At 36.1% G+C, this 13646-nt stretch overlaps 1 protein-coding gene across 1 annotated transcript in view; it reads right to left on the bottom strand.

Annotated features, from left to right (window-relative positions):
• APC4 (Transducin/WD40 repeat-like superfamily protein) overlaps positions 1 to 13141 on the bottom strand; it is a 465104-nt gene extending 451963 nt beyond the window's left edge. Inside the window, exons 1-2 of the mRNA XM_089373770.1 lie at positions 12846 to 13141; positions 12470 to 12581 (exon numbers count right to left, since the gene is read on the bottom strand). Coding sequence (XP_089229896.1) covers positions 12470 to 12581; positions 12846 to 12929 — 196 coding nt within the window. The 5' untranslated portion in view covers positions 12930 to 13141. The remainder of the gene's footprint in view (positions 1 to 12469; positions 12582 to 12845) is intronic.
• Positions 13142 to 13646: the final 505 nt, after the last annotated feature.

Below are 13646 nucleotides of genomic sequence, written 5' to 3' on the forward strand. Positions count from 1 at the left end.
AGGACATGGCATCCTTTCTAATGAAGATCTCTCAATTAAGAGATCACTTGCAGGGGCTTGGAGAAACAATTTCTGATTTGAAAATGACCATTTGTGTATTGAATGCATTGCCACCAGAATGGAGCAACTTTGCAACAAGCATCTACTCTAAGAAATACTCAACTCCTTTTGATGAGTTGTGGGCTCAATGCATCTTGGAAGAAACTAGGATCAAGGCAAAGGATGACATTGGATTAGATGAACAATCTCAAGCCTTTATAGCTAGAGTCAAGAATCTGAAGAAGGGAAAGTTTAGGAAGTCCAAAAAGAAAGATATGTCCAAGGTTAAATGCTTTAAATGCAATGAGTATGGACACTTTAAGAGGGATTGTCCAAACCAGCAGAATAACAAAAGAAAGGAAAGAAGCAAGGCTCACGTGCTAAGGAAATGGGATAACTTGAGAAGGAGCAGAAGAAAGAAGATGTCAAAAATCTTTACTATTAAAGAAGGCATTCCATCTGTCAAGTTCTTTATAATGGTTGGTATTTCCTTTAGATTCTAGAATAGTATACATTGTTGTTTTATAGCATCATAGAGAAAAGCATGTGATAGTAGCATATTTAGAGCCTAATTAAGTAAGTTGCTTTGTAGAAATCATGTAGTCTTTAAATATAGATAGATAGACCATTTTGCATATTGCTATTCATCTAGGCATTATTTAACATTATGTTAGAGGCAGTCATCTTGCTAAGGTGGATCATCATGAACCCGTAAGAACCATCATTTTGCGAGATTCTTCGGTGAAATATCATGACCAAGTTAGTATACATTCCATATAATATGGAAACAAATATTGAAGGATGAAGGAATGTAATGGGTCAAATGGCTAGATGATTGAATGAAAGCATAGAGCTGCATATTGAAAGTAAACTTTGGATAGGATTCATGTGTACAAAATCCTGTAAAAGAAAGTTGGTCATAAGGTATGCTTAGTATATGGTTATATGATGTTTGAAAGAAGAATTTGACTTACTCAAGGATGAATAAAGAATTAAGACTTTCTCTAGATTATGTAAGAATAATGATTAACATCCAGTGTAATCTCTAGAAGAAAAGTTCTAACTTGGTAATCAAGTTCGATCCTTGGGCACTTTGATGCATGAAGGAAGATTTGAGTGGAGATGGACCATGAGGATGTTGATGCTTAGATGAGAAGGTCATCATGGTGAGGTAAGTCTAATTTTAATTGTTGTTGGTTATCTAGTTAACATATTATTTTGCTACCTGGAAGGATATTGCAGGAATATATGAAGAATGTTGAGGCAAGCTCAACATTGGATACCTGGCAATTATAAAGTCAAGATATATTCATCTTGGGATTGAAAGGTAGCAGTGCAAGAAGATAACCTGAAGGTCAACAAGGGAGATCACTTTCATGCAGAAGCTATGATCAGCTTGAAGTTTTGGAAAGGCTCAATATAATGCCTTCATCTATGATGACAAGATGAAAGTGATGAGCAAGAGAAATGACCTAGATCATGTCACAAGATTGAAGAGTGAAGATGGCTCCATGATACCTCAGAAGGAAGCAAGCTCGATTCAAGAGATGTGATAAAAGACAGAGCCATGTAGCTATGAAGAACAAATAGTCGATACTCTTATAAAGACAAGCTATAAGGCTTGTAGTGTTGACTTCCAAAATTGAAAGGAAGTCTTAAATCTCCTATGTTTCTGAGAGGGAGCAAGGATCTATTCTCAAATCAAAAGGAGAATAGGGATATCCTCTCTATTTGAGAGGGAGTGATATTGGACATCACATGTGCATTCTCTTCTTCATGTGTCAAGCACTTGACTAGGACTAACAGTCGTAAGTCTAAGTGAAGGCCTTGAAAAGAGAATGGTGGAGTATTGGATAAGCATATGTGGTTTCCTTGAGGATAAGGCATTCGAGAAAGTAATGACACTCTTTGAGGATGGGACAAGTATCCAAGATAAGAGTGGTCAAAGATGTTGAAATATGTAACTAGGTTTGGTCTTCATCATACCATATGTAATCATGATTTCATGTATTTGATGTAAAGAGAAAAATAAAATTATTGTTGTTATTCTTGAGGCATGGGTTTCATGCTCAAGGTTATTTGATTTATAGGTCAAGCACCCATTGAGTGCTTCTAGGGCATGGCATTGAGTCTACAAGTCATAAGAGTCATTGTTATGTATGAAAGACCCTTTTGGGCATGTTACATATTGTAAAAAAAAAATTGTATGAGTCAAAATTAGAGTCAAAGACCTTCCAAGAGCTTGTCAAACAAGAGGCAACAAGTTAGCCTTCAAGAAAGAACAAGTTGGCCTACAAGGTAACAAGTCGGCCTTATAAACCGGCTATTCGACTTGTGAAAAAGACTGTATAAGAGAGCTCAACTTCATTTGGAGGATCATCATTTTAGCTCACAAGAAGTTTTATATAAAAGGAGATCAAGACCTACAAGGAGCAAAGAAGAGGATAATCCAAGGAGGAGAAAAATTGAACCAAAGAAGATTGTTTTTGGGCCAATTTCTCTCACATATGTGGACTACAACTAGGGTTTCTAAAAGTGAAATTGTAGACCTCAAAAAGAAGTTGAAACCTAGCATTAAAGGATCACTCTTGCAAGTTGAATTCGTGAGAAGAAAAGTCCAAGCAAAGAGAAGGAGAGAAGGCTCTTAATTCTACCCTAATCAACCCACACATGCAAAATAGCAATCATTGCAGGAGGCCGAAAATTGCAAGCAGAAATTACAATCAAAGTTGCAAGTCCGAAATCTTGGTCAAAGGAGAAGTGAAAGTTGTTGGAAGGCAAATTTGACTTGGATTGACTTTGAGAGAAGGAAGTGCTTCAAGGAGAAGTTTGACTTGGTCTTGGAGGAGTCTTGGTCAAGGGTCATAGGTCTTGGAATTTGTCAATTGAAGTTTTATAAGAAGAGAAGAGTGCTTGTGGGTTTTCCTCTCAAGAGTAATATCCTATATCTTGTGTCCTTTTGTCTCATTGTTCTTTATTGTTTGGTAGTTGTTTGATGGTAAAAAACACTAATTATTATCAAGTAAAAGAAGAAGTTAATCAAGTTGAGTAAAAACACATCACAAGCAGTGATCAAAGAAGAGGAATCACTTAATCTAGCTGCCTATAGATTTCTCAACATGGTATAAGAGCTAAGGTGACAAGACAAGGGAAGGCAGTTTGTAGAAGGACCATCAAAAGAAGTATCAAGAAGGTCAAGGTATCAAAGAAGACCTCAAAACCCTAGCTCATTCAAAGAAGGGTTCTACACTTGAAGCATTCTTGGGAAGCTCACAATCATAATCACAAGGAAAAGAAGACCTCAAGGACCCTACCTCCACTCAAAGAAGGACTACACATTGAAGCATCTTGAAGTCTCTACATCCAAGGGAATTGCCATCATCAACATCAAGGAAATCAAAGTGATCTCCCTCTCATTGAAGAAAGGATCACCTTTCAAAGCATACTTGAAGGAAAACATCTTCATCAAGAAGACATATTTTATTATCAACATCATCAAGAGCGTATCAAGTTGAAGATATCATCATTAAAGGAGCATCTTCACTTGACAAGTAAGTATCCTTATATCTATGTCTGAATCTACTATCAAAATGACTTCATTTTGCAAAGAGAGCAACAAACTGGTTGGGTCATCAAATTTCCTTGCATGGAAGAGGAGGACAAATTTGATCCTCATAGAAAATGAAGTTATTGGGCATGTTAAGGGTTCAACCACCAAACCATCACAAGAAGAAGCTCAAGCTTTATCAAAATATATGAAAGGAGAAATAAGGGCTCAAAGAATCCTTATAGAATCAATTAAGAATTCCCTCATCCCTTATGTAGTAAAGTTTAAGAATTCAAGAGAAATCTATGATAAGTTGGTAGAATTGTTCTCCGTAAGGACTACAGGAGAAGTTATATCTTTGATAACCGAGCTATATAAAATGAAGGTATCAAAGGAAGAAGGGATAGCCTCGTAACTTATGAGGGTGTCACAAATAAAAGACTAACTACAAGAGTTAGGGGAAATAATGTCCGACAAAGAAATGACCATCGTGGTGCTCAATGCATTATCTGATGAATGGGGCAACTTTGTATCAAGTATCTATGGAACGAAGGAAGCCACCCCATTCAGTGAACTCTGTTCACTGTGCAAGATTGAAAAAACTAGGTTGAAAGCATAAAGCGATGTTGGGCCAAATGAACAGGTTCAAGCATTTGTTGCCATGGCCAAGAGAAAAGGAAAGTTTGGTCCTCAGAAAAAGAAGAAGACCGATATGTCAAAGATCCAATGTTATGGATGTCAAGAATATGGGCATTTCAAGAGAGATTGTCCTAAACTCAAAAAGGACAACAAGAAAAGAAAGAAAGGAATGAAGCCTATATCAATGAAGAAGTACTTTCAAACAAGGAAAGGAAGTTGAAGCAAGTCTAGATGACCAAAAGGAGAAAAGAGGTATGTACATATTTGATAAATTTAGTCATGTCATCATATAGTTGTTGATAGCATGGTTGAATGCTCTATCTCAGGAGCATGATCGAAGAAGATGCATAAAGCCATGAAGATGAAATGCCTTGAACTCGTTCACATATTTATATCAGCTTAATATGTCCTCATATGGAAAATGAGGTGGTTGACAAGATGAAGGAACTATGTATAGAATTTCCTGGGGAACAATGTGTGAAGAAAGGAAGAAGAATTTGTGAGAAATGAAACCATAGTCGCGTAAGATAAGATAAGTGATCATCATCCGATAACCAGAAGAATTAGCTATGACATCTCCATGGAGAAGATAGAAAGACTTTTATAAAGTCTGTAAAGGAAGGAGACCCTTGACATTGAAAGTCTTGGAGATGTGTTTACGAATGTACAGGATGTTGATGTTGCAAGAAGCAAATGTCATGATGAAAAGCCATCATAAGAAGTAACTTTGATTTGATGTTCATTTTTTATTTTTGAACATCATTTGGTTGGGTTGAAACCATAGTTTCAAAACTCCGACTCGGCCAAGGGTCGACTCCGACTCGGTATCGACTCGACCGGCTCGATTTCAATGACTCGGTCGTTGTAAAAAATACATTAAATATTTATTTTTTATAAAAACACATGATTTTAAAGATTTTCATTCATGTTTCCAAACACACAGCATTAGAATATAGATAGAAGACAACATATGATCAAAGTAGGCTCATGAATATATCCATTATATCAAAATGGCACCCAGTGCATTGTCCAATACATACACGATGATGATATAGAGATCAAAACAAAAACACATAACCAAGGAGGCTATAAATGGCCTCTACAACAAAAGTCTGTGACCAGTACTACTGGCTAGTGGCTATTGCTAGAGTTGCCAACATCATCTGGCTCAGTGTTACTTGGGAGCAGGAGCGAGTTCAACAACCAATGTCACTAACATCAAGGTACATAGAGGGATTGGTGCTCTTGATTAAATACGAGTTCCATACCCTAATACATGACAAAATTCAATGGAAACATTGCAATCCTCCAATCCTGAAAAGCTGATAAGTCTGCTGGATTTTGAATGAAATCTAAAATTCTACTTTTTCCATATGAAATCCAATGAGGCTGAAACCACTCTCAAACATCCTGAGCCATTTCATGGTAATGTTAAAAATTTAAGTAAAAGGATGAAAATGAAGATTAAGGAGAATGTCACTTTTACTTTAAGAATTTAACATTACCATGAAATTTGAATAGCATATCAATAGTACAGAGCATTTGAGTGTCTTAAATAGGGTTTGGGAGGGGGAAATGGACCCCAAATAACATTTAACTAATTCGTAAAACACATTGGAGTCCAAACCAATTAGCAAACACCTTAAAAAATCATTAAAAAATTGTTAAAGCATTGTTTTACTGGGTTAAGGGCCGCTGTTTGTGACTCGGTCGAGTCAGTATGGAAACGGCAGAGTCATTGAATGACTCGGCCGAGTCATGGCTGACTCAGCCAAACGAACCGTTTCTTCTACCGAGTCACTTCTGAGGGCAACGAAACGGATCAACTCGGCCGTTTCGGTTTCGAAACGGCCGAATTTTAAAACTATGGTTGAAACAGGGCTACCGAAAGAGAGTTGTGGATATCACCTACAACTAGTACTCATGAGATTGGATGGAAGATCTTGAAAAAAAAACATGACTTGGAAAAGGTAGTTGTATGAAGGAAAGCCAGATATGGACTAGAAGATCACTTTCCGATGAAAAGAAGGATGATATGACTATTGGTTCAACTCTATGATTCGTTGACAAAAAGAAATGGATGGTCGATGCCCTACAAAGAAAATCTAGAAGATAAAGGCTCCATAATGAAGAAGATGAAGTTCATGACATCGAAAGGAAGAGCTCTACAAGCAGCTAATAATACCATGATCTCCACCAAATAACAGGTAGTTGTTGTTGGTAACAAGTCCCTAGTTAAGAGGGGGCTTGGACAAGTCCCTAGGTAAGAGGGAGCTTGGGTATATTCTTATTATAGGGATGAGCATATCTTCCATAGTTGAGAGGGAGAGATAGACTCATCATTCTTGTCTTTATATTGTGAAGAAAGAATGGAGTATTGGATAAGCATCTGAGATTGATTCGATACTCTTTGAGGACATGGTAGGGCATCCAATAGGTAAGAGTAGTCGAAGAGGAAATCCCTTGAGGATGTGTTATTCCAAGATAAGAATTGTTCTAAAAGGACATACCCTGTGAACACCTGGGTGAGGTATGTGCCTTAAGAGACAATGATGATGATGTTTATCAGTCATTGGTCTCACCATCATTGTGCTCTGATCATGTGGAGAGATAGAGCTGGTAGTCAAGGCCTTGCTATGTGACAATGTTGTTTCGTATGATGAGATACTTTGGCATAAGCTAAGAAAGTAGCTTATGAGATGGCTTACCAATCCGACTCTTCTTATGAGAATTCTTCAGTTTGCGAATGTCCAAGTACCTTCTATGGATTATGAATACCTCCCTAGCTAAGAGGGTGTGTTGAAATATGTAACTAGGTTCGGTCTTCATAATGACATATGTAATCATGATTTTATGTATTTGATGTAAAGAGAAAAATAAAATTATTATTGTTATTCTTGAGGCATGGGTTTCATGCTCAAGGTTATTTGATTTATAGGTCAAGCACCCATTGAGTGCTTCTAGGGCTTGTCATTGAGTCTACAAGTCATAAGAGTCATTGTCATGTATGGAAGACCCTTTTGGGCATGTTACATATTGTAAAGAAAATTTATTTGAGTCAAAATTAGAGTCAAAGACCCTCCAAGACCTTGTCAAACAAGAAGCATCAAATCGGCCTTCAAGAAAGAACAAGTCGGCCTACAAGGTGACAAGTCAACCTTATGAAGGGGCTATTCAACCTACCAAAAAGACTATATATAAGAGAGCTCGACTTCATTTGGAGGATCATCAATTTAGCTCACAAGAAGTTCGATCTAAAAGGAGATCAAGACCTAGGAGGAGAAAAGAAGAGAAGAATCCAAGGAAGAGAAAAAACGAAGCAAAGAAGATGCAGTGCACATTTTCGCAAATAAGATTCCATCATGCTCAAGCAATGAGATCATCCGGATTTCTTCATCATCATCAACCATCATTTTGTAAAATTGTAAACTAATTATGCAAGTTTATAATGTAAATGATCCTAGTAAGACCGCTTATGTATGTAACAACCTAGGTAAACCTACCGTTTTGATGACAATTTCTATCCTAGGAGGTTTTTCGTCTCACCAATTCATGTGTGTTTCTAAATACGGATGGTCGGCAGAGTTTTTTCTCCAGCCTCACCCCAAAACTAGGGTGGATTTTGTTGTCAAGATCTTAAGTAAGTCCTAGTGTGCTAGTCGAGTCTGTGTAAAAGTAATTTCAGAGTAATTCAAGCTAATTGGCTAGATTTCTTTATTACAAATTACTTGGTCTACTCGATCATATTGAGTCACGAAATGAGGTGTTATAAATGAGGGTCTATAACGAACAAGTTTTCCCCCTTTGAGAGTTAAATTGTAATATCTTGATGGAAAAAATATTTTAATGCATAGTCCTTCATATTTAGACACCATGGCTAAAATATTAGAGGGTTGGAAAATTATTAATCCCCTCATAAGTAAATTAAATTTTCTAGCAAAAAATAAATTAAAATCCTAAACCATAAATTTAATTAATTTTGTGTCCTACGAAAAATTAATTTTCCGAAAAATAAAATTCGTGAGTCTCAGAGAAATTAATTTTTGGAGGTCCCCAGCCAAGGGAATATTGATAATTTCAAGAGATTTTGGACCCTTGAGCCTTGGTAGTTAAGTCAAAGTCAATTTTTTTAGGGAATCAACTCAGAATAATTAATTTTGAGTTGATTAAAAATGAATTAAATGAAAAAATAAATTTTTCCTCAAAAAAATAAAATAATTTCGATGGAGAGGATTAAAAGATAATTAAATATTTATCAACAGTCGAGATTACTTTGACAAAGATCAAACCAACTAGCCATTATCTATAAATTAGAGGTCATTTGTCTAACAAATCATTTGATCATTGAATTGTGTACTTGCTCTTGAAGCTCTCTTGTAATATTTTTCTGGAATAATAAGAACGCAAAGTCTTTGGGGTTTACATTGATGGTGGTGTTCCTCTCCTACACGTATTGTAATATTATTTTCAATATTCTACTAAATACTACTTTTAATAAGTTGTTGGTTAATAGCCTTTGGGTAATAATCTATTGCACAAGTATCTTACATAGTTTATTGTGTTTAAAATAGAATTTTAATTTAATAGAGTTAGTAGGTATTTCTAATTCTTGAAAATTACATTGTTATTTTACATCTCTATTAATCTAACAGTTTAATCTGAAGTGTGCAGAAATCATTTGGATTTAAAAAATTGGGCGTTTGGGGAAGTCCTCGGCTAGACCAGTTGACTCCCAAGGCATAAGATCTGAAGAGCCTTCCTGATCTAAATTCCTAGACTTATCATACGATTTTCCTTTTGCGGGATCTTTGGGGCTACTACCTCATTTTTTTAATTAATCATCTTTTATAATTTGTGCTAAATAGATAGATCTATCTAGAAAGAGCTTGATTCTACAAATCTGGGAGTGGAGTCAGACTCATACTCCTCAGATCTAGTAGATTTGTATTTTATTTGTATAGATCTAAAGTCTTTGTAAAATAATTTTGATTTTCTAACTTTTGGGGTTTTGGATTTTGTTTTAAATTTTATGTTTTGGGATTTTTAGCATACTTGTAAATATTTTTTTAGATTTATTTTATAAATAATTTTTAGATTTCAAAATTGTAAATATTTATTTGATCTAAGTTTTAATTTGTAGTTTAAATTTATTTTTAGATTTAACTTTTAATTTTTAAAGTTTTTTTTATTGCACAATCAAAACTTGAAAAGAGTTTCTCTAATTTGCATCTATATATACTAACCCTTCGCCTTGTATTATTTCACTAACCCATTGTATTTTTTTTTTTTTTTGTAAATATTTGATATGTTTCTATAATTTTTCAAGATTTTATTTATGATATTTGTAAATATTTTAATATTTCATAATATACGTGACTCTTTGTGTGACTACTAACCCATTGCATTTTAAAATGACTCTTTGTGTGACTACAAACCCATTGCATTTTAAAACGACTCTTTGTGTGACTACTAACCCATTGCATTTTAAAATTCCTTCTTGTATATATAAGAAAATAATTTCTTTGTTTTTTATTTTTTAGAATTTTTTTTGTAAATATTTCATATGTTTTTATAATTTTTCATGATTTCATAGTGATGATTGATGCTATGTGATTCGTTCTCCACATTTCACTAATTTCAATCCCACTTCTTCACCCCTGTGAGCATCACCCGATGCAATGAGTGCTAAGTGAACTATTCAAAAATCATGAGAAATTAGTCACTTTACGACTACCTCTCATGGAAATGGTCATACTTTGAATGACTTACTTAACGCAGTTGAATCCCAAAAATGATATCTAATATAATGCACTGCGAAAATCCCCCATACTTAAATTCAAAAAGAGTCAAGGGATCTCTACCTGAATGGTTCATGAGGCACAATACTTGCTAAGGTTTTGCAAATGGGGTAGCAAGCTAAGTGGGCTTGATTGTGGGAAAAACTCCACAGTTAAGCGCGCTTGAGCCAGAGGAGTTCTGGGATGGGTGACCTCCTGGGAAGTCCTGGTTACCGGGTGCAAGCCCCGGAAGTGATGATTGATGCTATGTGATTCGTTCTCCACATTTCACTAGTTTCAATCCCACTTCTTCACCCCTGTGAGCATCACCCGATGCAATGAGTGCTAAGTGAACTATTCAAAAATCATGAGAAATTAGTCACTTTACGACTACCTCTCATGGAAATGGTCATACTTTGAATGACCTCTCATAGAAATGGTCATACTTTGAATGACTTACTTAACGCAGTTGAATCCCACAAATGATATCTAATATAATGCACTGCGAAAATCCCCCATACTTAAATTCAAAAAGAGTCAAGGGATCTCTACCTGAATGGTTCATGAGGCACAATACTTGCTAAGGTTTTGCAAATGGGGTAGCAAGCTAAGTGGGCTTGATTGTGGGAAAAACTCCACAGTTAAGCGCGCTTGAGCCAGAGGAGTTCTGGGATGGGTGACCTCCTGGGAAGTCCTGGTTACCGGGTGCAAGCCCCGGAAGTGATGATTGATGCTATGTGATTCGTTCTCCACATTTCACTAGTTTCAATCCCACTTCTTCACCCCTGTGATCATCACCCGATGCAATGAGTGCTAAGTGAACTATTCAAAAATCATGAGAAATTAGTCACTTTACGACTACCTCTCATGGAAATGGTCATACTTTGAATGACTTACTTAACGCAGTTGAATCCCAAAAATGATATCTAATATAATGCACTGCGAAAATCCCCCATACTTAAATTCAAAAAGAGTCAAGGGATCTCTACCTGAATGGTTCATGAGGCACAATACTTGCTAAGGTTTTGCAAATGGGGTAGCAAGCTAAGTGGGCTTGATTGTGGGAAAAACTCCACAGTTAAGCGCGCTTGAGCCAGAGGAGTTCTGGGATGGGTGACCTCCTGGGAAGTCCTGGTTACCGGGTGCAAGCCCCGGAAGTGATGATTGATGCTATGTGATTCGTTCTCCACATTTCACTAGTTTCAATCCCACTTCTTCACCCCTGTGATCATCACCCGATGCAATGAGTGCTAAGTGAACTATTCAAAAATCATGAGAATTAGTCACTTTACGACTACCTCTCATGGAAATGGTCATACTTTGAATGACTTACTTAACGCAGTTGAATCCCAAAAATGATATCTAATATAATGCACTGCGAAAATCCCCCATACTTAAATTCAAAAAGAGTCAAGGGATCTCTACCTGAATGGTTCATGAGGCACAATACTTGCTAAGGTTTTGCAAATGGGGTAGCAAGCTAAGTGGGCTTGATTGTGGGAAAAACTCCACAGTTAAGCGCGCTTGAGCCAGAGGAGTTCTGGGATGGGTGACCTCCTGGGAAGTCCTGGTTACCGGGTGCAAGCCCCGGAAGTGATGATTGATGCTATGTGATTCGTTCTCCACATTTCACTAGTTTCAATCCCACTTCTTCACCCCTGTGAGCATCACCCGATGCAATGAGTGCTAAGTGAACTATTCAAAAATCATGAGAAATTAGTCACTTTACGACTACCTCTCATGGAAATGGTCATACTTTGAATGACTTACTTAACGCAGTTGAATCCCAAAAATGATATCTAATTTTTTTATTTTCGCTAAAACTTTTTTCTAGGAAGTTTTGAATGGTGAAATTTTGTGAGACTAAGGAGAAATATCATAGTAAAAGTTGTTAAAATTTTATATTTTGGTTCATTCTAATTTCAGAGATTTAGTATACGTTCGATAGGGTAGGTGACTAATTTTAAAATTAGTTTTAAAACAGCAATCTTGGAATTTTCACTATAAAAAAAATCGATAAAGTTTCAGACACTGAAATTTTCAAAACACTGAGACATAAAGAATTACATGTGAATCAATTTTCAGATTTTAATGGTATATTTAATAAGATATATCTTCTGGAAATTAGGGTTTTTGACTAATCCTGAAATTAGTCTCAAATAAGTCATCTCCGCATTTGAATTACACAGCCACAAGCCCCAGAGACAAACCACAAAACCCAACATCAAAACAGTAGGCGACCATGTTGATACCAAAATGACAGAGTATGCAACCATGTCGATACTGGAGTGACGGAGGATGCTATAACATCAACCAGGGATTTTCCGAAGGGAAAAAATAATAATGTATTTTTTAAGCCCGGATTCGCCTTTTGTTTTTCACTTCTAGAGTCCAATTTACTTGCAACTTCAAATGCACTGACTTCCGACACATGTACCTAATAAAGCAGGACAATGTGGGGACAAACCTGGAGTGATGGTCCATAATTTGTCCCAATTCAAACGGTGTAGAACGACCTTTCCGTCTTCTGTGACCATAACCAACAAATCCTTGTCCGGATGCCATTCGCCCATCTCCACCTGTTACGCCCAAAATACGAAAAATAAACCCTAAACATTTAGAAAAACGTGAATCATGGGTTCTCCCTGCATACTGGTGACTTATGTTAAAAAATAGCTCTAGCATATAATGCTGTGACGCATAATAGAGACTGGTAATCGAGAAATCCAAAATCCATGTTTGCGAAACAGTATGTAGAAGAAGCAATATAAACTTCGAAAGGTCTTGGTTGCAGATTTATGCATATAACATTGCAGAAAGAAGAAAAAAAACGGAGTGAGTACCGTGGATGGGAGTGGCTTGTCGTGGAACAGATTAAAACGCTGAACGATCGGCTCTTCATCTGTCTCCATGCGCGACGTAGACATTTTGGAGGTTTACTTATCTTTCCTGGAAACTTAGACGCACTCAATCAATCACTTTGGATACAGAGTTGCAGTTTTAGAGAAGATTTATTGAAGGGATAACGACACCCCCGAGTTGCAGAGTGAGTAGACTGAATAAAGAGGGAAATAATATCGCTGATTCAAAAATTTACGGAAAAGTATTAGTTGTGAAAGTTCCAATAGTCGTTTATTTGTAGGACGTTTTTTTTAGGTTTTTTCTTTTTTTTAAATAATCTAGGACAATCCATAACTGGTGAGATTGGTTGTAAGTTTGTTGCTATATATTTAAAAAAAATCATATCATGGGTGATAAGGTTGAGTCCGAATTCGAATTTGTAGAGTTTGTAGGACTTTATTGGTTCTAGGCTTGTCGCTATACATTTAAAAATAGCAAGGTTGAGTTCGAATTTGAATTCTATAGGATAGTTGGCTACATTTTTTCAAAATTTTACTGTTGTTGAGTAGGAGTGGATTGTTACAATTCTTTTTATTGTCAATTATGTAATAGGAACACCCTGAGATGAAATGATTGATGAATTGATTCAAAAGTAGTTTATTAATACTACACGTTTAAATTTAGTAATTTTAATCATGTTATGAGCGTTATTAAGGATTTGAGTTCATTGTTGATATTTTTGGGAACTTCATTTGTCATTTTTGCAGTGGTGGTTTGATGTTCTCTATTATCCAAGAAGCGTG

The sequence above is a fragment of the Pinus tabuliformis genome, chromosome 8 (genome assembly GCF_031772625.1).
Source record: "Pinus tabuliformis cultivar Carrire ecotype Pingquan chromosome 8, CPIR1, whole genome shotgun sequence".
In the NCBI taxonomy this organism is placed as follows: Eukaryota; Viridiplantae; Streptophyta; class Pinopsida; order Pinales; family Pinaceae; genus Pinus; species Pinus tabuliformis.